The 25,000-nt window shown below is 42.8% G+C and overlaps 1 protein-coding gene and 1 long non-coding RNA gene across 3 annotated transcripts in view; one reads left to right on the top strand and one right to left on the bottom strand.

Moving 5' to 3' along the window:
* LOC106593229 (transmembrane protein 192) overlaps positions 1 to 11,465 on the top strand; it is a 24,992-nt gene extending 13,527 nt beyond the window's left edge. For both annotated transcript variants that reach the window (XM_045713832.1, XM_045713831.1), the window contains exons 5-6: positions 1,445 to 1,538; positions 11,250 to 11,465. In XM_045713832.1, the coding sequence (XP_045569788.1) occupies positions 1,445 to 1,538; positions 11,250 to 11,364 (209 nt within the window). In that variant the 3' untranslated portion in view covers positions 11,365 to 11,465. The remainder of the gene's footprint in view (positions 1 to 1,444; positions 1,539 to 11,249) is intronic.
* A 3,060-nt stretch (positions 11,466 to 14,525) lies between these two features.
* The window catches only part of LOC123739483 (uncharacterized), an 11,105-nt gene continuing 630 nt past the window's right edge, over positions 14,526 to 25,000 (bottom strand). The window contains exons 2-3 of the long non-coding RNA XR_006767724.1: positions 16,714 to 16,803; positions 14,526 to 15,232 (exon numbers count right to left, since the gene is read on the bottom strand). This is a non-coding gene — a long non-coding RNA (uncharacterized lncRNA). The remainder of the gene's footprint in view (positions 15,233 to 16,713; positions 16,804 to 25,000) is intronic.

The raw sequence follows: 25,000 nt of genomic DNA, 5'->3' as shown, positions 1-25,000 counted from the left end.
ATGGCTAGCAATCATACCATTGACCTGAACTGTAAAACCAGTTAGCATTTAGCATGGCTAGCATCATGCCATTGACCTGCACTGTAAAACCACCTTTAGCGTTAGCATGGCTAGCATCATGCCATTGACCTGAACTGTAAAACCAGTTAGCATTTAGCATGGCTAGCATCATGCCATTGACCTGAACTGTAAAACCAGTTAGCGTTAGCATGACTAGCATCATACCATTGACCTGAACTGTAAAACCACCTTTAGCGTTAACATGGCTAGCATCATGCCATTGACCTGCACTGTAAAACCACCTTTAGCGTTAGCATGGCTAGCATCATGCCATTGACCTGCACTGTAAAACCACCTTTAGCGTTAGCATGGCTAACATCATGCCATTGACCTGCACTGTAAAACCACTGTTAGCATTAGCATGGGAATCAGCAGAAAAGTCATTTTTTTTAAAGCTGCTTTAAAAACCAGAACTGATAGAGGGAGAGGGACCTCTAGCAGGTGGGGGAGGGGCCATGGATGGATGGAGGGAGGGAGGGAGGGAGGGAGGGAGCAACCAGCCAATTTATTTTTATTTACCCTTTATTTAACCAGGTAGGCTAGTTGAGAACAAGTTCTCATTTGCAACTGCGACCTGGCCAAGATAAAGCATAACATCTCTCTCCCTCCCTCTCTCTCCCCCTCCCTCTCTCTCTCTCCTTCCCTCTCCCTCTCACACTCTACATCCCTCTCTCTCCCTCCCTCTCTCTTCCACTCTCTATCCCTCTCTCTCCCTAAACACACACAGAACTAAGCTTGAGAAATACCTCACATCCCAGAGAGCGACATGCCCACCGTTCCGTCGCTGAATACAGCCTTAATATCACATTTCAAATGTCTCTATTCCTTTGGGACTTTTGTGAGTGTAATGTTTTATCGTTCCCTTTTTTAAATCTATTTCACTGGCTTTGGCAAAGTAAACATATGTTTCCCCTGCTAATAAAGCATGAAGGAGGGAGGGAGGCTGAAGGAGCCCGGGGGAGGGAGGGAGGCTGAAGGAGCCCGGGGGAGGGAGGGAGGGAGGCTGAAGGAGCCCGGGGGAGGGAGGGAGGCTGAAGGAGCCCGGGGGAGAGAGGGAGGCTGAAGGAGCCCGGGGGAGGGAGGGAGGCTGAAGGAGCCCGGGGGAGGGAGGGAGGCTGAAGGAGCCCGGGGGGAGGGGGGGAGGCTGAAGGAGCCCGGGGGAGGGAGGGAGGCTGAAGGAGCCCGGGGGAGGGAGGGAGGCTGAAGGAGCCCGGGGGAGGGAGGGAGGCTGAAGGAGCTCGGGAGGGGGAGGGAGGCTGAAGGAGCTCGGGAGGGAGGAGGGAGGCTGAAGGAGCTCGGGAGAGGGAGGCTGAAGGAGGGAGAGTAGGGAAAGACTGATTGGTAATGAGATAATGTTTTGTGTGTGTGTGTGTGTGTGTTCCAGTCAGGGTGGTGAGATTCAACAGAGACAGAGCTGGTCCAGATGTCAGTCAGGAGGAACCATCTAACTCCTACAACACTACTGAGACTGGCTTCAGGTATATACACACCTAGACTGGCTTCAGGTATATATACACCTAGACTGGCTTCAGGTATATACACACCTGGACTGGCTTCAGGTATATACACACCTAGACTGGCTTCAGGTATATACACACCTAGACTGGCTTCAGGTATATATACACCTGGACTGGCTTCAGGTATATACACACCTAGACTGGCTTCAGGTATATACACACCTAGACTGGCTTCAGGTATATACACACCTGGACTGGCTTCAGGTATATACACACCTAGACTGGCTTCAGGTATATACACACCTAGACTGGCTTCAGGTATATATACACCTGGACTGGCTTCAGGTATATACACACCTAGACTGGCTTCAGGTATATACACACCTAGACTGGCTTCAGGTATATATACACCTAGACTGGCTTCAGGTATATACACACCTAGACTGGCTTCAGGTATATACACACCTAGACTGGCTTCAGGTATATACACACCTAGACTGGCTTCAGGTATATACACACCTAGACTGGCTTCAGGTATATACACACCTAGACTGGCTTCAGGTATATACACACCTAGACTGGCTTCAGGTATATACACACCTAGACTGGCTTCAGGTATATATACACCTAGACTGGCTTCAGGTATATATACACCTAGACTGGCTTCAGGTATATACACACCTAGACTGGCTTCAGGTATATACACACCTAGACTGGCTTCAGGTATATACACACCTAGACTGGCTTCAGGTATATATACACCTAGACTGGCTTCAGGTATATATACACCTAGACTGGCTTCAGGTATATACACACCTAGACTGGCTTCAGGTATATACACACCTAGACTGGCTTCAGGTATATACACACCTAGACTGGCTTCAGGTATATATACACCTAGACTGGCTTCAGGTATATACACACCTAGACTGGCTTCAGGTATATACACACCTAGACTGGCTTCAGGTATATACACACCTAGACTGGCTTCAGGTATATACACACCTAGACTGGCTTCAGGTATATATACACCTAGACTGGCTTCAGGTATATATACACCTAGACTGGCTTCAGGTATATATACACCTAGACTGGCTTCAGGTATATACACACCTAGACTGGCTTCAGGTATATACACACCTAGACTGGCTTCAGGTATATACACACCTAGACTGGCTTCAGGTATATACACACCTAGACTGGCTTCAGGTATATACACACCTAGACTGGCTTCAGGTATATACACACCTAGACTGGCTTCAGGTATATACACACCTAGACTGGCTTCAGGTATATACACACCTAGACTGGCTTCAGGTATATATACACCTAGACTGGCTTCAGGTATATATACACCTAGACTGGCTTCAGGTATATACACACCTAGACTGGCTACAGGTATATACACACCTAGACTGGCTTCAGGTATATATACACCTAGACTGGCTTCAGGTATATACACACCTAGACTGGCTTCAGGTATATATACACCTAGACTGGCTTCAGGTATATACACACCTAGACTGGCTTCAGGTATATACACACCTAGACTGGCTTCAGGTATATACACACCTAGACTGGCTTCAGGTATATACACACCTAGACTGGCTTCAGGTATATACACACCTAGACTGGCTTCAGGTATATACACACCTAACCCTAGACTGGCTTCAGGTATATACACACCTAACCCTAGACTGGCTTCAGGTATATACACACCTAGACTGGCTTCAGGTATATACACACCTAGACTGGCTTCAGGTATATATACACCTAGACTGGCTTCAGGTATATACACACCTAGACTGGCTTCAGGTATATACACACCTAGACTGGCTTCAGGTATATACACACCTAGACTGGCTTCAGGTATATACACACCTAGACTGGCTTCAGGTATATATACACCTAACCCTAGACTGGCTTCAGGTATATATACACACCTAGACTGGCTTCAGGTATATACACACCTAGACTGGCTTCAGGTATATATATATACCTAGACTGGCTTCAGGTATATATACACCTAGACTGGCTTCAGGTATATATACACCTAGACTGGCTTCAGGTATATACACACCTAGACTGGCTTCAGGTATATACACACCTAGACTGGCTTCAGGTATATACACACCTAGACTGGCTTCAGGTATATATACACCTAGACTGGCTTCAGGTATATACACACCTAGACTGGCTTCAGGTATATATACACCTAGACTGGCTTCAGGTATATACACACCTAGACTGGCTTCAGGTATATACACACCTAGACTGGCTTCAGGTATATACACACCTAGACTGGCTTCAGGTATATATACACCTAGACTGGCTTCAGGTATATATACACCTAGACTGGCTTCAGGTATATACACACCTAGAGTGGCTTCAGGTATATACACACCTAGACTGGCTTCAGGTATATACACACCTAGACTGGCTTCAGGTATATACACACCTAGACTGGCTTCAGGTATATATACACCTAGACTGGCTTCAGGTATATATACACACCTAGACTGGCTTCAGGTATATATACACACCTAGACTGGCTTCAGGTATATATACATCTAGACTGGCTTCAGGTATATACACACCTAATCCTGGACTGGCTTCAGGTATATATACACCTGGACTGGCTTCAGGTATATACACACCTGGACTGGCTTCAGGTATATACACACCTGGACTGGCTTCAGGTATATACACACCTAGACTGGCTTCAGGTATATACACACCTAGACTGGCTTCAGGTATATACACACCTAGACTGGCTTCAGGTATATATACACCTAGACTGGCTTCAGGTATATACACACCTAACCCTGGACTGGCTTCAGGTATATACACACCTAGACTGGCTTCAGGTATATACACACCTAGACTGGCTTCAGGTATATATACACACCTAGACTGGCTTCAGGTATATATATACACACCTAGACTGGCTTCAGGTATATATACACCTAGACTGGCTTCAGGTATATACACACCTAATCCTGGACTGGCTTCAGGTATATATACACCTGGACTGGCTTCAGGTATATACACACCTGGACTGGCTTCAGGTATATACACACCTGGACTGGCTTCAGGTATATACACACCTGGACTGGCTTCAGGTATATACACACCTAGACTGGCTTCAGGTATATATACACCTAGACTGGCTTCAGGTATATACACACCTAACCCTGGACTGGCTTCAGGTATATACACACCTAGACTGGCTTCAGGTATATACACACCTAGACTGGCTTCAGGTATATACACACCTAGACTGGCTTCAGGTATATACACACCTAGACTGGCTTCAGGTATATATACACCTAACCCTAGACTGGCTTCAGGTATATATACACACCTAGACTGGCTTCAGGTATATATACACCTAACCCTAGACTGGCTTCAGGTATATACACACCTAGACTGGCTACAGGTATATACAAACCTAGACTGGCTTCAGGTATATATACACACCTAACCCTAGACTGGCTTCAGGTATATACACACCTAGACTGGCTTCAGGTATATACACACCTAACCCTGGACAGGCTTCAGGTATATATGCACACCTAGACTGGCTTCAGGTATATACACACCTAGACTGGCTTCAGGTATATACACACCTAGACTGGCTTCAGGTATATACACACCTAGACTGGCTTCAGGTATATATACACCTAGACTGGCTTCAGGTATATATACACCTAACCCTAGACTGGCTTCAGGTATATACACACCTAGACTGGCTTCAGGTATATACACACCTAGACTGGCTTCAGGTATATATATATACCTACACTGGCTTCAGGTATATATACACCTAGACTGGCTTCAGGTATATATACACCTAGACTGGCTTCAGGTATATACACACCTAGACTGGCTTCAGGTATATACACACCTAGACTGGCTTCAGGTATATACACACCTAGACTGGCTTCAGGTATATACACACCTAGACTGGCTTCAGGTATATACACACCTAGACTGGCTTCAGGTATATACACACCTAGACTGGCTTCAGGTATATACACACCTAGACTGGCTTCAGGTATATATACACCTAGACTGGCTTCAGGTATATATACACCTAGACTGGCTTCAGGTATATATACACCTAGACTGACTTCAGGTATATACACACCTAGACTGGCTTCAGGTATATACACACCTAGACTGGCTTCAGGTATATACACACCTAGACTGGCTTCAGGTATATACACACCTAGACTGGCTTCAGGTATATATACACCTAGACTGGCTTCAGGTATATATACACACCTAGACTGGCTTCAGGTATATATACACACCTAGACTGGCTTCAGGTATATATACATCTAGACTGGCTTCAGGTATATACACACCTAATCCTGGACTGGCTTCAGGTATATATACACCTGGACTGGCTTCAGGTATATACACACCTGGACTGGCTTCAGGTATATACACACCTGGACTGGCTTCAGGTATATACACACCTGGACTGGCTTCAGGTATATACACACCTGGACTGGCTTCAGGTATATACACACCTAGACTGGCTTCAGGTATATATACACCTAGACTGGCTTCAGGTATATACACACCTAACCCTGGACTGGCTTCAGGTATATACACACCTAGACTGGCTTCAGGTATATACACACCTAGACTGGCTTCAGGTATATATACACACCTAGACTGGCTTCAGGTATATATACACACCTAGACTGGCTTCAGGTATATATACACACCTAGACTGGCTTCAGGTATATACACACCTAATCCTGGACTGGCTTCAGGTATATATACACCTGGACTGGCTTCAGGTATATACACACCTGGACTGGCTTCAGGTATATACACACCTGGACTGGCTTCAGGTATATACACACCTGGACTGGCTTCAGGTATATACACACCTAGACTGGCTTCAGGTATATACACACCTAGACTGGCTTCAGGTATATATACACCTAGACTGGCTTCAGGTATATACACACCTAACCCTGGACTGGCTTCAGGTATATACACACCTAGACTGGCTTCAGGTATATACACACCTAGACTGGCTTCAGGTATATATACACCTAACCCTAGACTGGCTTCAGGTATATATACACACCTAGACTGGCTTCAGGTATATATACACCTAACCCTAGACTGGCTTCAGGTATATACACACCTAGACTGGCTACAGGTATATACAAACCTAGACTGGCTTCAGGTATATATACACACCTAACCCTAGACTGGCTTCAGGTATATACACACCTAGACTGGCTTCAGGTATATACACACCTAACCCTGGACTGGCTTCAGGTATATATGCACACCTAGACTGGCTTCAGGTATATACACACCTAACCCTAGACTGGCTTCAGGTATATATACACACCTAGACTGGCTTCAGGTATATACACACCTAACCCTGGACTGGCTTCAGGTATATATGCACACCTAGACTGGCTTCAGGTATATACACACCTAACCCTAGACTGGCTTCAGGTATATATACACACCTAGACTGGCTACAGGTATATACAAACCTAGACTGGCTTCAGGTATATATACACACCTAACCCTAGACTGGCTTCAGGTATATACACACCTAGACTGGCTTCAGGTATATACACACCTAACCCTGGACTGGCTTCAGGTATATATGCACACCTAGACTGGCTTCAGGTATATACACACCTAACCCTAGACTGGCTTCAGGTATATATACACACCTAGACTGGCTTCAGGTATATACACACCTAGACTGGCTTCAGGTATATACACACCTAACCCTAGACTGGCTTCAGGTATATACACACCTAGACTGGCTTCAGGTATATACACACCTAGACTGGCTTCAGGTATATACACACCTAGACTGGCTTCAGGGATATACACACCTAGACTGGCTTCAGGGATATACACATCTAGACTGGCTTCAGGTATATACACACCTAGACTGGCTTCAGGTATATACACACCTAGACTGGCTTCAGGTATATACACACCTAGACTGGCTACAGGTATATACACACCTAGACTGGCTACAGGTATATACACACCTAGACTGGCTTCAGGTATATACACACCTAGACTGGCTTCAGGTATATATACACACCTAGACTGGCTTCAGGTATATACACACCTAACCCTGGACTGGCTTCAGGTATATACACACCTAACCCTAGACTGGCTTCAGGTATATACACACCTAGACTGGCTTCAGGTATATATACACACCTAGACTGGCTTCAGGTATATATACACACCTAGACTGGCTTCAGGTATATATACACACCTAGACTGGCTTCAGGTATATATACACACCTAGACTGGCTTCAGGTATATATACACACCTAGACTGGCTTCAGGTATATATACACACCTAGACTGGCTTCAGGTATATATACACACCTAGACTGGCTTCAGGTATATACACACCTAGACTGGCTACAGGTATATACACACACCTAACCCTAGACTGGCTTCACGTATATACACACCTAACCCTAGACTGGCTTCACGTATATACACACCTAACCCTAGACTGGCTTCAGGTATATACACACCTAACCCTAGACTGGCTTCAGGTATATACACACCTAACCCTAGACTGGCTTCAGGTATATATACACACCTAGACTGGCTTCAGGTATATATACACACCTAGACTGGCTTCAGGTATATATACACACCTAGACTGGCTTCAGGTATATACACACCTAGACTGGCTTCAGGTATATACACACCTAGACTGGCTTCAGGTATATACACACCTAGACTGGCTTCAGGTATATACACACCTAGACTGGCTTCAGGTATATACACACCTAGACTGGCTTCAGGTATATACACACCTAGACTGGCTTCAGGTATATACACCTAGACTGGCTTCAGGTGTATATATACACACCTAGACTGGCTTCAGGTGTATATATACACACCTAGACTGGCTTCAGGTGTATATATACACACCTAGACTGGGTACAGGTATATACACACTTAACCCTGGACTGGCTTCAGGTATATATACACACCTAGACTGGCTTCAGGTATATACACCTAACCCTAGACTGGCTTCAGGTATATACACCTAACCCTAGACTGGCTTCAGGTATATATACACCTAACCCTAGACTGGCTTCAGGTATATATACACACCTAGACTGGCTTCAGGTATATATACACACCTAGACTGGCTTCAGGTATATACACACCTAGACTGGCTTCAGGTATATACACACCTAACCCTAGACTGGCTTCAGGTATATATACACACCTAGACTGGCTTCAGGTATATACACACCTAACCCTAGACTGGCTTCAGGTATATATACACACCTAGACTGGCTTCAGGTATATACACACCTAGACTGGCTTCAGGTATATACACACCTAGACTGGCTTCAGGTATATACACACCTAGACTGGCTTCAGGTATATACACACCTAGACTGGCTTCAGGTATATACACACCTAGACTGGCTTCAGGTATATATACACACCTAGACTGGCTTCAGGTATATATACACACCTAGACTGGCTTCAGGTATATATACACACCTAGACTGGCTTCAGGTATATATACACACCTAGACTGGCTTCAGGTATATACACACACACCTAGACTGGCTTCAGGTATATACACACACACCTAGACTGGCTTCAGGTATATACACACCTAGACTGGCTTCAGGTATATATACACCTGGACTGGCTTCAGGTATATACACACCTAGACTGGCTTCAGGTATATACACACCTAGACTGGCTACAGGTATATACACACCTAGACTGGCTACAGGTATATACACACCTAGACTGGCTTCAGGTATATACACACCTAGACTGGCTTCAGGTATATACACACCTAGACTGGCTTCAGGTATATACACACCTAGACTGGCTTCAGGTATATACACACCTAGACTGGCTACAGATATATACACACCTAGACTGGCTTCAGGTATATATACACCTAGACTGGCTTCAGGTATATATACACACCTAGACTGGCTTCAGGTATATATACACACCTAGACTGGCTTCAGGTATATATACACACCTAGACTGGCTTCAGGTATATATACACCTAGACTGGCTACAGGTATATATACACCTAGACTGGCTTCAGGTATATATACACACCTAGACTGGCTTCAGGTATATATACACACCTAGACTGGCTTCAGGTATATACACACACCTAGACTGGCTTCAGGTATATACACACCTAGACTGGCTTCAGGTATATACACACCTAGACTGGCTTCAGGTATATACACACCTAGACTGGCTTCAGGTATATACACACCTAGACTGGCTTCAGGTATATACACACCTAGACTGGCTACAGGTATATACACACCTAGACTGGCTACAGGTATATATACACCTAGACTGGCTTCAGGTATATACACACCTAGACTGGCTTCAGGTATATACACACCTAGACTGGCTACAGATATATACACACCTAGACTGGCTTCAGGTATATATACACCTAGACTGGCTTCAGGTATATATACACACCTAGACTGGCTTCAGGTATATATACACACCTAGACTGGCTTCAGGTATATACACACCTAGACTGGCTTCAGGTATATACACACCTAGACTGGCTTCAGGTATATATACACACCTAGACTGGCTACAGGTATATATACACACCTAGACTGGCTACAGGTATATACACACCTAGACTGGCTTCAGGTATATATACACACCTAGACTGGCTACAGGTATATATACACACCTAGACTGGCTACAGGTATATATACACACCTAGACTGGCTACAGGTATATACACACCTAGACTGGCTTCAGGTATATATACACCTAGACTGGCTTCAGGTATATACACACCTAGACTGGCTACAGGTATATATACACACCTAGACTGGCTACAGGTATATATACACACCTAGACTGGCATCAGGTATATACACACCTAGACTGGCTTCAGGTATATACACACCTAGACTGGCTTCAGGTATATATACACCTAGACTGGCTTCAGGTATATACACACCTAGACTGGCTTCAGGTATATATACACCTAGACTGGCTTCAGGTATATATACACCTAGACTGGCTTCAGGTATATACACACCTAGACTGGCTTCAGGTATATACACACCTAGACTGGCTTCAGGTATATACACACCTAGACTGGCTACAGGTATATACACACCTAGACTGGCATCAGGTATATACACACCTAGACTGGCTTCAGGTATATACACACCTAGACTGGCTACAGGTATATACACACCTAGACTGGCTACAGGTATATACACACCTAGACTGGCATCAGGTATATACACACCTAGACTGGCTTCAGGTATATACACACCTAGACTGGCTTCAGGTATATACACACCTAGACTGGCTTCAGGTATATACACACCTAGACTGGCTTCAGGTATATACACACCTAGACTGGCTTCAGGTATATACACACCTAGACTGGCTTCAGGTATATACACACCTAGACTGGCTACAGGTATATACACACCTAACCCTGGACTGGCTTCACCTAATGTTGTCCTGACCTTGTTTTGATGTCCTGACGTTATTCTAACGTTGTCCTGACCTTGTTTTGATGTCCTGACGTTGTTCTAACGTTGTCCTGACCTTGTTTTGATGTCCTGACGTTATTCTAACGTTGTCCTGACCTTGTTTTGATGTCCTGACGTTGTTCTAACGTTGTCCTGATCTTGTTTTCCTGTTTCTCTGCAGGGAGGGCTCCAGTCTGGAGGAGGTGGTGGAGAAACAAGCTGATCTCATCGACTACCTGAAGCACCACAACACCTTATTGAGCAAGAGACTGCTCAACATGACCACACAGCACTGATGCAACCACCACATAACCATAATACAACCATAGTACAACCATAGTACAACCAGGAGAGAGAGAGAGAGAGAGAGAGAGAGAGAGAGAGAGAGAGAGAGAGAGAGAGAGAGAGAGAGAGAGAGAGAGAGAGAGAGAGAGAGAGAGAGAGAGAGAGAGAGAGAGAGAGAGAGAGAGAGAGAGAGAGAGAGAGAGAGAGAGAGAGAGAGAGAGAGAGAGAGAGAGAGAGAGAGAGAGAGAGAGAGAGAGAGAGAGAGAGAGAGAGAGAGAGAGAGAGAGAGAGAGAGAGAGAGAGAAAACGAACCATGTTATCAGGGCCTGGTGTGGGTTCTATAGAAATATTGTGTGTTTTTATATAAACTCAGCAAAACAAGAAACGTCCTCTCACTGTCAACTGCGTTTATTTTCAACAGAATTAACATGTGTAAATATTTGTATGAACATAACAAGATTCAACAACTGAGACATAAACTGAACAAGTTCCACAGACATGTGACTAACAGAAATGGAATAATGTGTCCCTGAACAAAGGGGGGGGGGGTCAAAATCAAAAGTAACAGTCAGTATCTGGTGTGGCCACCAGCTGCATTAAGTACTGCAGTGCATCTCCTCCTCATGGACTGCACCAGATTTGCCAGTTCTTGATGTGAGATGTTACCCCTCTTCCACCAAGGCACCTGCAAGTTGCCGGACATTTCTGGGGGGGAATGGCCCTAGCCCTCACCCTCCGATCCAACAGGTCCCAGACGTGCTCAATGGGATTGAGATCCGGGCTCTTCGCTGGCCATGGCAGAACACTGACATTCCTGTCTTGCAGGAAATTCACGCACAGAACGAGCAGTATGGCTGGTGGCATTGTCATGCTGGAGGGTCATGTCAGGATGAGCCTGCAGGAAGGGTACCACATGAGGGAGGAGGATGTCTTCCCTGTAACGCACAGCGACAACAAGCTCAGTCCGATGATGCTGTGACACACCGCCCCAGACCATGACGGACCCTCCACCTCCAAATCGATCCCGCTCCAGAGTACAGGCCTCGGTGTAACGCTCATTCCTTTGACGATAAACGTGAATCCGACCATCACCCCTGGTGAGACAAAACCGAGACTCGTCAGTGAAGAGCACTTTTGCCAGTCCTGTCTGGTCCGGCGACGTTTTTGCCGGTGATATCTGGTGAGGACCTGCCTTACAACAGGCCTACAAGCCCTCAGTCCAGCCTCTCTCAGCCTATTGCGGACAATCTGAGCACTGATGGAGGGATTGTGCGTTCCTGGTGTAACTCGGGCAGTTGTTGTTGCCATCCTGTACCTGTCCCGCAGGTGTGATGTTCGGATGTACGGATGTATCTTTCTTTTGGTGTTTTTCAGAGTCAGTAGAAAGGCCTCTTTAGTGTCCTAAGTTTTCATAACTGTGACCTTAATTGCCTACCGTCTGTAAGCTGTTAGTGTCTTAACGACCGCTCCACAGGTGCGTGTTCATTAATTGTTTATGGTTCATTGAACCAGCATGGGGAAACAGAGTTTAAACCCTTTACAATGAAGATCTGGGAAGTTATTTAGATTTTTAACGAATTACCTTTTGAAAGACCAGGGTCCTGAAAAAGGGACGTTTTCTTTTTTTTGCTGAGTTTAGTCCTCGTGACTTAATGTGTAAATGAGGTTAATAAAGAGAAGTGTGGAGGAAAAACAGGTGTGTTGTGTGTTCTGTAGTTACCTAGGCAACATGATATCTCTAACTACCATGTTGTAACTCCCACTGAGACTCCTACCGTTCCTAATGGGATGGACTGGGCCAAGCATTACACCAGACTAGACTCCTATCGTTCCTAATGGGATGGACTGGGCCAAGCATTACACCAGACTAGACTCCTACCGTTCCTAATGGGATGGACTGGGCCAAGCATTACACCAGACTGGACTCCTACCGTTCCTAATGGGATGGACTGGGCCAAGCATTACACCAGACTGGACTCCTACCGTTCCTAATGGGATGGACTGGGCCAAGCATTACACCAGACTAGACTCCTACCGTTCCTAATGGGATGGACTGGGCCAAGCATTACACCAGACTAGACTCCTACCGTTCCTAATGGGATGGGCCAAGCATTACACCAGACTAGACTCCTACCATTCCTAATGGGATGGGTCAAGCATTACACCAGACTAGACTCCTACCGTTCCTAATGGGATGACTGGGCCAAGCATTACACCAGACTAGACTCCTACCGTTCCTAATGGACTGGGCCAAGCATTACACCAGACTCCTACCGTTCCTAATGGGATGGACTGGGCCAAGCATTACACCAGACTAGACTCCTACCGTTCCTAATGGGATGGGCCAAGCATTACACCAGACTAGACTCCTACCGTTCCTAATGGGATGGGCCAAGCATTACACTAGACTCCTACCGTTCCTAATGGGATGGGCCAATAGACTCCTACCGTTCCTAATGGGATGGGCCAAGCATTACACCAGACTGGACTCCTACCGTTCCTAATGGGATGGGTCAAGCATTACACCAGGCTAGACTCCTACCGTTCCTAATGGGATGGGCCAATAGACTCCTACCGTTCCTAATGGGATGGGCCAAGCATTACACCAGACTAGACTCCTACCGTTCCTAATGGGATGGGCCAAGCATTACACCAGACTAGACTCCTACCGTTCCTAATGGGATGGACTGGGCCAAGCATTACACCAGACTGGACTCCTACCGTTCCTAATGGGATGGACTGGGCCAAGCATTACACCAGACTGGACTCCTACCGTTCCTAATGGGATGGACTGGGCCAAGCATTACACCAGACTGGACTCCTACCGTTCCTAATGGGATGGACTGGGCCAAGCATTACACCAGACTCCTACCGTTCCTAATGGGATGGGCCAAGCATTACACTAGACTCCTACCGTTCCTAATGGGATGGGCCAATAGACTCCTACCGTTCCTAATGGGATGGGCCAAGCATTACACCAGACTGGACTCCTACCGTTCCTAATGGGATGGGCCAAGCATTACACCAGACTCCTACCGTTCCTAATGGGATGGGCCAAGCATTACACCAGACTAGACTCCTACCGTTCCTAATGGGATGGGCCAAGCATTACACCAGACTAGACTCCTACCGTTCCTAATGGGATGGGTCAAGCATTACACCAGACTGAAAATAGTATAAACAGATTTGTTTTATTGTTAAAAGGTCATTCATTGAAACATACTGTACATTTGAAGTGCGTTACTCCCATATTAACATGTATTCTGTATGTTGGATAACTCTGAGCTGGTGTTTTTATGGTACCGAGACAGTACTGTGGTATATAGTATAACTGTATCAGTACTGTGGTATATAGTATAACTGTATCAGTACTGTGGTATATAGTATAACTGTATCAGTACTGTGGTATATAGTATAACTGTATCAGTACTGTGGTATATAGTATAACTGTATCAGTACTGTGGTATATAGTATAACTGTATCAGTACTGTGGTATATAGTATAACTGTATCAGTACTGTGGTATATAGTATAACTGTCTCAGTACCCAGATATATGGCGGTGGTATATTCCAGATTATATGGCGGTGGTATATGTGTACTCCACTTCAGGTCTTTGTCTATTCAGCAGCAGCAGGAGTCTCCTCTCCTCTCCTCTCCTCTCCTCTCCTCTCCTCTCCTCTCCTCTCCTCTCCCAGTCTCAGCACAGGCTTCGTCTCTCGCTCAGTGTTCAGTCCTTCAGCGCCGTGTTTCCCCACTCCGTGTCTCTTGTCCACAGGTGTGTCCCCACAGGTGTGTGTGTGGTGTCCTGTGGGGGAAGAGGAGGGGTGAGGATGTCACAGAGCTTCTCCTCTTCACCTCCATGTTCCCTCTGTTACCTCCTAAACAGAACATAGACAGTGTCATGGGTCAGGCAGAGAGAACGTGGGTCAGGCAGAGAGAACGTGGGTCGGGCAGAGAGAACGTGGGTCGGGCAGAGAGAACGTGGGTCGGGCAGAGAGAACGTGGGTCGGGCAGAGAGAACTTGGGTCGGGCAGAGAGAACGTGGGTCGGGCAGAGAGAACGTGGGTCGTTCAGAGAGAACGTGGGTCGGGCAGAGAGAACGTGGGTCGGGCAGAGAGAACGTGGGTCGGGCAGAGAGAACATGGGTCAGGCAGGAGCATTTTAGCAGCGTTCTCTCTCTCTCTCTCTCTCTCTCTCTCTCTCTCTCTCTCTCTCTCTCATCAGTTAAGAACAAATTCTTATTTACAATGACGGCCTACCGGGGAACAGTGGGTTAACTGCCTTGTTCAGGGGCAGAACGACAGATTTTTACCAGCTGGGGGATTCGATCCAGCAACCTTTCGGTTACTGGCCCAACGATCTAACCACTAGGCTACCTGCTGGTTACTAGTCCAATGCTCTAACCACTAGGCTACCTGCTGGTTACCGGCCCAACGATCTAACCACTAGGCTACCTGCTGGTTACCGGCCCAACGATCTAACCACTAGGCTACCTGCTGGTTACTGGCCCAACGCTCTAACCACTAGGCTACCTGCTGGTTACTGGCCCAACGCTCTAACCACTAGGCTACCTGCTGGTTACTGGCCCAACGATCTAACCACTAGGCTACCTGCTGGTTACCGGCCCAACGATCTAACCACTAGGCTACCTGCTGGTTACTGTCCCAACGCTCTAACCACTAGGCTACCTGCTGGTTACTGGCCCAACGCTCTAACCACTAGGCTACCTGCTGGTTACTGGCCCAACGATCTAACCACTAGGCTACCTGCTGGTTACCGGCCCAACGATCTAACCACTAGGCTACCTGCTAGTTACTGGCCCAACGCTCTAACCACTAGGCTACCTGCTGGTTACTGGCCCAACGATTTAACCACTAGGCTACCTGCTGGTTACCGGCCCAACGATCTAACCAGTAGGCTACCTGCTGGTTACTGGCCCAACGCTCTAACCACTAGGCTACCTGCTGGTTACTGGCCCAACGCTCTAACCACTAGGCTACCTGCTGGTTACTGGCCCAACGCTCTAACCACTAGGCTACCTGCTGGTTACTGGCCCAACGATCTAACCACTAGGCTACCTGCTAGTTACTGGCCCAACGCTCTAACCACTAGGCTACCTGCTGGTTACTGGCCCAACGCTCTAACCACTAGGCTACCTGCTGGTTACTGGCCCAACGCTCTAACCACTAGGCTACCTGCTGGTTACTGGCCCAATGCTCTAACCACTAGGCTACCTGCTGGTTACTAGCAGGTGTCTCACCCTTTGAACCCTGACATCCCTGGACATGCCTACCCCCCCTACACACACACACACATTCCCACAGGTGTGGCGTTGGTGATGAGTCTACCTGTGTCTTACCTCAGGGAAACGGTACTCTGGAGTGCAGGGGCATACAGCGGCGGTGGGGGCAGTGATGCCTGTGATACCTTCTCCGTATGTTCAAGATGTCTGGAGAGAGAGAGAGAGAGAGAGATTCAAGGACTAACGGTCAGAAATACCATGTGGTCGCTGCATATGGCCTACACTCTTAGTTACCTTCTGTAGTTGATTTGAGCATGTCAATCCTGTTTATAGCCGGGCTACTAAAACTAGTCTTAGTTTATCACTCTACCTGTCTGTTAGTTCTCCTGTTATAGCCAGGCTACTAAAACTGGTCTTAGTTTATCACTCTACCTGTCTGTTAGTTCTCCTGTTTATAGCCGGGCTACTAAAACTAGTCTTAGTTTATCACTCTACCTGTCTGTTAGTTCTCCTGTTTATAGCCAGGCTACTAAAACTGGTCTTAGTTTATCACTCTACCTGTCTGTTAGTTCTCCTGTTATAGCCAGGCTACTAAAACTAGTCTTAGTTTATCACTCTACCTGTCTGTTAGTTCTCCTGTTTATAGCTGGGCTACTAAAACTAGTCTTAGTTTATCACTCTACCTGTCTGTTAGTTCTCCTGTTATAGCCAGGCTACTAAAACTGGTCTTAGTTTATCACTCTACCTGTCTGTTAGTTCTCCTGTTATAGCCAGGCTACTAAAACTAGTCTTAGTTTATCACTCTACCTGTCTGTTAGTTCTCCTGTTATAGCCGGGCTACTAAAACTAGTCTTAGTTTATCACTCTACCTGTCTGTTAGTTCTCCTGTTATAGCCAGGCTACTAAAACTGGTCTTAGTTTATCACTCTACCTGTCTGTTAGTTCTCCTGTTATAGCCGGGCTACTAAAACTAGTCTTAGTTTATCACTCTACCTGTCTGTTAGTTCTCCTGTTATAGCCGGGCTACTAAAACTAGTCTTAGTTTATCACTCTACCTGTCTGTTAGTTCTCCTGTTATAGCCAGGCTACTAAAACTAGTCTTAGTTTATCACTCTACCTGTCTGTTAGTTCTCCTGTTTATAGCCAGGCTACTAAAACTGGTCTTAGTTTATCACTCTACCTGTCTGTTAGTTCTCCTGTTATAGCCAGGCTACTAAAACTGGTCTTAGTTTATCACTCTACCTGTCTGTTAGTTCTCCTGTTATAGCCGGGCTACTAAAACTAGTCTTAGTTTATCACTCTACCTGTCTGTTAGTTCTCCTGTTATAGCCAGGCTACTAAAACTAGTCTTAGTTTATCACTCTACCTGTCTGTTAGTTCTCCTGTTATAGCCAGGCTACTAAAACTGGTCTTAGTTTATCACTCTACCTGTCTGTTAGTTCTCCTGTTATAGCCAGGCTACTAAAACTAGTCTTAGTTTATCACTCTACCTGTCTGTTAGTTCTCCTGTTATAGCCAGGCTACTAAAACTAGTCTTAGTTTATCACTCTACCTGTCTGTTAGTTCTCCTGTTTATAGCTGGGCTACTAAAACTAGTCTTAGTTTATCACTCTACCTGTCTGTTAGTTCTCCTGTTATAGCCAGGCTACTAAAACTAGTCTTAGTTTATCACTCTACCTGTCTGTTAGTTCTCCTGTTTATAGCCGGGCTACTAAAACTAGTCTTAGTTTATCACTCTACCTGTCTGTTAGTTCTCCTGTTTATAGCCAGGCTACTAAAACTAGTCTTAGTTTATCACTCTACCTGTCTGTTAGTTCTCCTGTTATAGCTGGGCTACTAAAACTAGTCTTAGTTTATCACTCTACCTGTCTGTTAGTTCTCCTGTTATAGCCAGGCTACTAAAACTAGTCTTAGTTTATCACTCTACCTGTCTGTTAGTTCTCCTGTTATAGCCAGGCTACTAAAACTAGTCTTAGTTTATCACTCTACCTGTCTGTTAGTTCTCCTGTTATAGCCAGGCTACTAAAACTGGTCTTAGTTTATCACTCTACCTGTCTGTTAGTTCTCCTGTTTATAGCCGGGCTACTAAAACTAGTCTTAGTTTATCACTCTACCTGTCTGTTAGTTCTCCTGTTATAGCCAGGCTACTAAAACTGGTCTTAGTTTATCACTCTACCTGTCTGTTAGTTCTCCTGTTATAGCCAGGCTACTAAAACTAGTCTTAGTTTATCACTCTACCTGTCTGTTAGTTCTCCTGTTTATAGCTGGGCTACTAAAACTAGTCTTAGTTTATCACTCTACCTGTCTGTTAGTTCTCCTGTTATAGCCAGGCTACTAAAACTAGTCTTAGTTTATCACTCTACCTGTCTGTTAGTTCTCCTGTTTATAGCCGGGCTACTAAAACTAGTCTTAGTTTATCACTCTACCTGTCTGTTAGTTCTCCTGTTTATAGCCAGGCTACTAAAACTAGTCTTAGTTTATCACTCTACCTGTCTGTTAGTTCTCCTGTTATAGCAGGGCTACTAAAACTAGTCTTAGTTTATCACTCTACCTGTCTGTTAGTTCTCCTGTTATAGCCGGGCTACTAAAACTAGTCTTAGTTTATCACTCTACCTGTCTGTTAGTTCTCCTGTTATAGCCAGGCTACTAAAACTAGTCTTAGTTTATCACTCTACCTGTCTGTTAGTTCTCCTGTTATAGCCGGGCTACTAAAACTAGTCTTAGTTTATCACTCTACCTGTCTGTTAGTTCTCCTGTTATAGCCGGGCTACTAAAACTGGTGTTAGTTTATCACTCTACCTGTCTGTTAGTTCTCCTGTTATAGCCAGGCTACTAAAACTGGTCTTAGTTTATCACTCTACCTGTCTGTTAGTTCTCCTGTTATAGCTGGGCTACTAAAACTAGTCTTAGTTTATCACTCTACCTGCCTGTTAGTTCTCCTGTTATAGCCGGGCTACTAAAACTAGTCTTAGTTTATCACTCTACCTGTCTGTTAGTTCTCCTGTTATAGCCAGGCTACTAAAACTAGTCTTAGTTTATCACTCTACCTGTCTGTTAGTACTCCTGTTTATAGCCAGGCTACTAAAACTAGTCTTAGTTTATCACTCTACCTGCCTGTTAGTTCTCCTGTTATAGCCAGGCTACTAAAACTAGTCTTAGTTTATCACTCTACCTGCCTGTTAGTTCTCCTGTTATAGCCAGGCTACTAAAACTAGTCTTAGTTTATCACTCTACCTGTCTGTTAGTTCTCCTGTTTATAGCTGGGCTACTAAAACTAGTCTTAGTTTATCACTCTACCTGTCTGTTAGTTCTCCTGTTATAGCCAGGCTACTAAAACTAGTCTTAGTTTATCACTCTACCTGTCTGTTAGTTCTCCTGTTTATAGCCGGGCTACTAAAACTAGTCTTAGTTTATCACTCTACCTGTCTGTTAGTTCTCCTGTTTATAGCCAGGCTACTAAAACTAGTCTTAGTTTATCACTCTACCTGTCTGTTAGTTCTCCTGTTATAGCCAGGCTACTAAAACTAGTCTTAGTTTATCACTCTACCTGTCTGTTAGTTCTCCTGTTATAGCCAGGCTACTAAAACTAGTCTTAGTTTATCACTCTACCTGTCTGTTAGTTCTCCTGTTATAGCCAGGCTACTAAAACTGGTCTTAGTTTATCACTCTACCTGTCTGTTAGTTCTCCTGTTTATAGCCGGGCTACTAAAACTAGTCTTAGTTTATCACTCTACCTGTCTGTTAGTTCTCCTGTTATAGCCGGGCTACTAAAACTAGTCTTAGTTTATCACTCTACCTGTCTGTTAGTTCTCCTGCTTATAGCCAGGCTACTAAAACTGGTCTTAGTTTATCACTCTACCTGTCTGTTAGTTCTCCTGTTTATAGCCGGGCTACTAAAACTAGTCTTAGTTTATCACTCTACCTGTCTGTTTCAGTTTATCAGCCTGTTTTTAGTCTACCTGCCTGTTTTAGTCTACCTACCAGACTACCAGACCATAAACCTCTTCTCTCCTTTGAATCCTTCCTTCCACATCCTGGCTCACCTGCAGGGAATCTCTGTAGGGTAATTGTGACAGGTGGACCACCTGTATTCTCCTATTAGGATATAGCTACTATAGTGTAGGCTATAAGCTCATTGACCTTTTGAAGATAACCAGCGGTCTCCTTCTCTAATAAACCACCGTTTTAATGATGACTTTAAACCTCCCGCTGCCGTAAAGCGCCTTCCTACCGCCTTTTCCCGAGGACCGACCGGAAGGAAGAGATAAAAACTCACGGATGCCTTTATGACCGAGTCATAAAGGCATCTCTCTCTCTCTCTCTCTCTCTCCCCCCTCTCTCTCTCTCTCTCTCTCCCCTCTCTCTCTCCGCTCTCTCTCTCCCTCTCTCTCTCTCTCTCTCTCTCCGCTCTCTCCCTCTCTCTCTCTCCGCTCTCTCCCTCTCTCTCTCTCTCTCTCTCTCTCTCTCTCTCTCTCTCTCTCTCTCTCTCTCTCTCTCTCTCTCTCTCTCTCTCTCTCTCTCTCTCGCTTTCTCCCCAACACCCAGTCATAGAGGCCCTGTAAAGTACCGGGCCGCAGAGTGTTCTGGTGAATTAACGCGCTTCAGCCAAATTTCGACTCGTTTCCGCAGTGACTCCACGCACTAAATCACCCGAGGTCGTAAAACCCGCGGCCGTATAGCGCACGCTGCAGCTGCGTAAAAACCCGTGGCCGTATAGCGCACGCTGCAGCTGCGTAGAAACCCGTGGCCGTATAGCGCACGCTGCAGCTGCGTAGAAACCCGTGGCCGTATAGCGCACGCTGCAGATGCGTAAAACCCGTGGCCGTATTGCGCACGCTGCAGCTGCGTAAAAACCCGCGGCCGTATAGCGCACGCTGCAGATGCGTTTCCATCACTCGGTCCTCATTCTATAGTCCTTATGCTACAATTACTGTTGTGTTATGTGAACTCTGGATTGAAATACAGTCAGAAGACCGGATCATGTTGTATTGGCTAGTCGATGAGCAAACACTTTATCATCTGAGTAGAAGACTAAAGGCTTTTACAGAATTCACATGCATTTTATCACGGACTGTTTCAAGGTAGACCAGCTACAAAAGGATGTTTTCACCACTGAGCTTTATGCCGTGTGTCGTTATAAACAATAGGGAAATATTCAGTAGGCGGAAGGTGTTCTGCAGTAGCCTATAGACTAATATGGGGAATGAGGGGTCTTCCTCAAAGCAGTGAAATATCATACCAAGACCTATACATGGTCTAATAACACAATATACATATAGGTCTATAGTGTAATATAGGTCTATAGTGTAATATAGGTCTATAGTGTAATATAGGTCTATAGTGTAATATAGGTCTATAGTGTAATATAGTGTAATATAGGTCTATAGTGTAATATAGTGTAATATAGGTCTATGGTGTAATATAGGTCTATAGTGTAATATAGGTCTATAGTGTAATATAGTGTAATATAGTGTAATATAGGGTAATATAGTGTAATATAGTGTAATATAGTGTAATATAGTGTAATATAGGTCTATAGTGTAATATAGTGTAATATAGTGTAATATAGGGTAATATAGTGTAATATAGTGTAATATAGTGTAATATAGTGTAATATAGGTCTATAGTGTAATATAGGTCTATAGTGTAATATAGTGTAATATAGGTCTATAGTGTAATATAGTGTAATATAGTGTAATATAGGTCTATAGTGTAATATAGTGTAATATAGGTCTATAGTGTAATATAGTGTAATATAGGTCTATAGTGTAATATAGGTCTATAGTGTAATATAGGTCTATAGTGTAATATAGTGTAATATAGGTCTATAGTGTAATATAGTGTAATATAGTGTAATATAGGGTAATATAGTGTAATATAGTGTAATATAGGTCTATAGTGTAATATAGTGTAATATAGGTCTATGGTGTAATATAGGTCTATAGTGTAATATAGGGTAATATAGTGTAATATAGTGTAATATAGTGTAATATAGTGTAATATAGTATAATATAGTGTAATATAGTGTAATATAGTGTAATATAGTGTAATATAGGTCTATAGTGTAATATAGGTCTATAGTGTAATATAGTGTAATATAGTGTAATATAGTGTAATATAGTGTAATATAGGTCTATAGTGTAATATAGGGTAATATAGTGTAATATAGGTCTATAGTGTAATATAGTGTAATATAGTGTAATATAGTGTAATATAGGTCTATAGTGTAATATAGGTCTATAGTGTAATATAGTGTAATATAGTGTAATATAGGTCTATAGTGTAATATAGTGTAATATAGTGTAATATAGGTCTATAGTGTAATATAGGTCTATAGTGTAATATAGTGTAATATAGTGTAATATAGGTCTATAGTGTAATATAGTGTAATATAGTGTAATATAGTGTAATATAGTGTAATATAGGTCTATAGTGTAATATAGGTCTATAGTGTAATATAGTGTAATATAGGTCTATAGTGTAATATAGTGTAATATAGTGTAATATAGGTCTATAGTGTAATATAGGTCTATAGTGTAATATAGTGTAATATAGGTCTATAGTGTAATATAGTGTAATATAGGTAATATAGTGTAATATAGGTCTATAGTGTAATATAGGTCTATAGTGTAATATAGGTCTATAGTGTAATATAGGTCTATAGTGTAATATAGTGTAATATAGGGTAATATAGTGTAATATAGGGTAATATAGTGTAATATAGGTCTATAGTGTAATATAGGTCTATAGTGTAATATAGTGTAATATAGTGTAATATAGTGTAATATAGTGTAATATAGGTCTATAGTGTAATATAGTGTAATATAGTGTAATATAGTGTAATATAGTTTAATATAGGGTAATATAGTGTAATATAGTGTAATATAGTGTAATATAGGTCTATAGTGTAATATAGTGTAATATAGGTCTATAGTGTAATATAGTGTAATATAGTGTAATATAGGTCTATAGTGTAATATAGTGTAATATAGTGTAATATAGGTCTATAGTGTAATATAGTGTAATATAGTGTAATATAGTGTGATATAGTGTAATATAGTGTAATATAGTGTAATATAGGTCTATAGTGTAATATAGGTCTATAGTGTAATATAGGTCTATAGTGTAATATAGTGTAATATAGTGTAATATAGGTCTATAGTGTAATATAGTGTAATATAGGGTAATATAGTGTAATATAGGTCTATAGTGTAATATAGGTCTATAGTGTAATATAGTGTAATATAGGTCTATAGTGTAATATAGTGTAATATAGTGTAATATAGTGTAATATAGTATAATATAGTGTAATATAGTGTAATATAGTGTAATATAGGTCTATAGTGTAATATAGGTCTATAGTGTAATATAGGTCTATAGTGTAATATAGTGTAATATAGTGTAATATAGGTCTATAGTGTAATATAGTGTAATATAGTGTAATATAGTGTAATATAGTGTAATATAGTGTAATATAGGTCTATAGTGTAATATAGTGTAATATAGGTCTATAGTGTAATATAGGGTAATATAGTGTAATATAGTGTAATATAGGTCTATAGTGTAATATAGGTCTATAGTGTAATATAGTGTAATATAGGTCTATAGTGTAATATAGTGTAATATAGTGTAATATAGGTCTATAGTGTAATATAGTGTAATATAGTGTAATATAGGTCTATAGTGTAATATAGTGTAATATAGTGTAATATAGTGTAATATAGGTCTATAGTGTAATATAGTGTAATATAGTTTAATATAGTGTGATATAGTGTAATATAGTGTAATATAGTGTAATATAGTGTAATATAGTTTAATATAGTGTAATATAGTGTGATATAGTGTAATATAGTGTAATATAGTGTAATATAGTTTAATATAGTGTAATATAGTGTGATATAGTGTAATATAGTGTAATATAGTGTAATATAGTTTAATATAGTGTAATATAGTCTGATATAGTGTAATATAGTGTAATATAGTGTAATATAGTGTAATATAGTTTAATATAGTGTAATATAGGTCTATAGTGTAATATAGTGTAATATAGGTCTATGGTGTAATATAGGGTAATATAGTGTAATATAGTGTAATATAGTGTAATATAGTGTAATATAGGGTAATATAGGGTAATATAGGTCTATAGTGTAATATAGGTCTATAGTGTAATATAGGTCTATAGTGTAATATAGTGTAATATAGTGTAATATAGTGTAATATAGTGTAATATAGTGTAATATAGGTCTATAGTGTAATATAGGTCTATAGTGTAACAGAGTGTAATATAGTGTAATATAGTGTAATATAGGTCTATAGTGTAATATAGGGTAATATAGTGTAATATAGTGTAATATAGGTCTATGGTGTAATATAGTGTAATATAGTGTAATATAGTGTAATATAG

Source organism: Salmo salar, unplaced genomic scaffold (assembly GCF_905237065.1).
Source record: "Salmo salar unplaced genomic scaffold, Ssal_v3.1, whole genome shotgun sequence".
NCBI lineage: Eukaryota > Metazoa > Chordata > Actinopteri > Salmoniformes > Salmonidae > Salmo > Salmo salar.
Note: the sequence above shows the minus strand (reverse complement) of the source record. Positions and strands in the feature narration are given on the sequence as shown.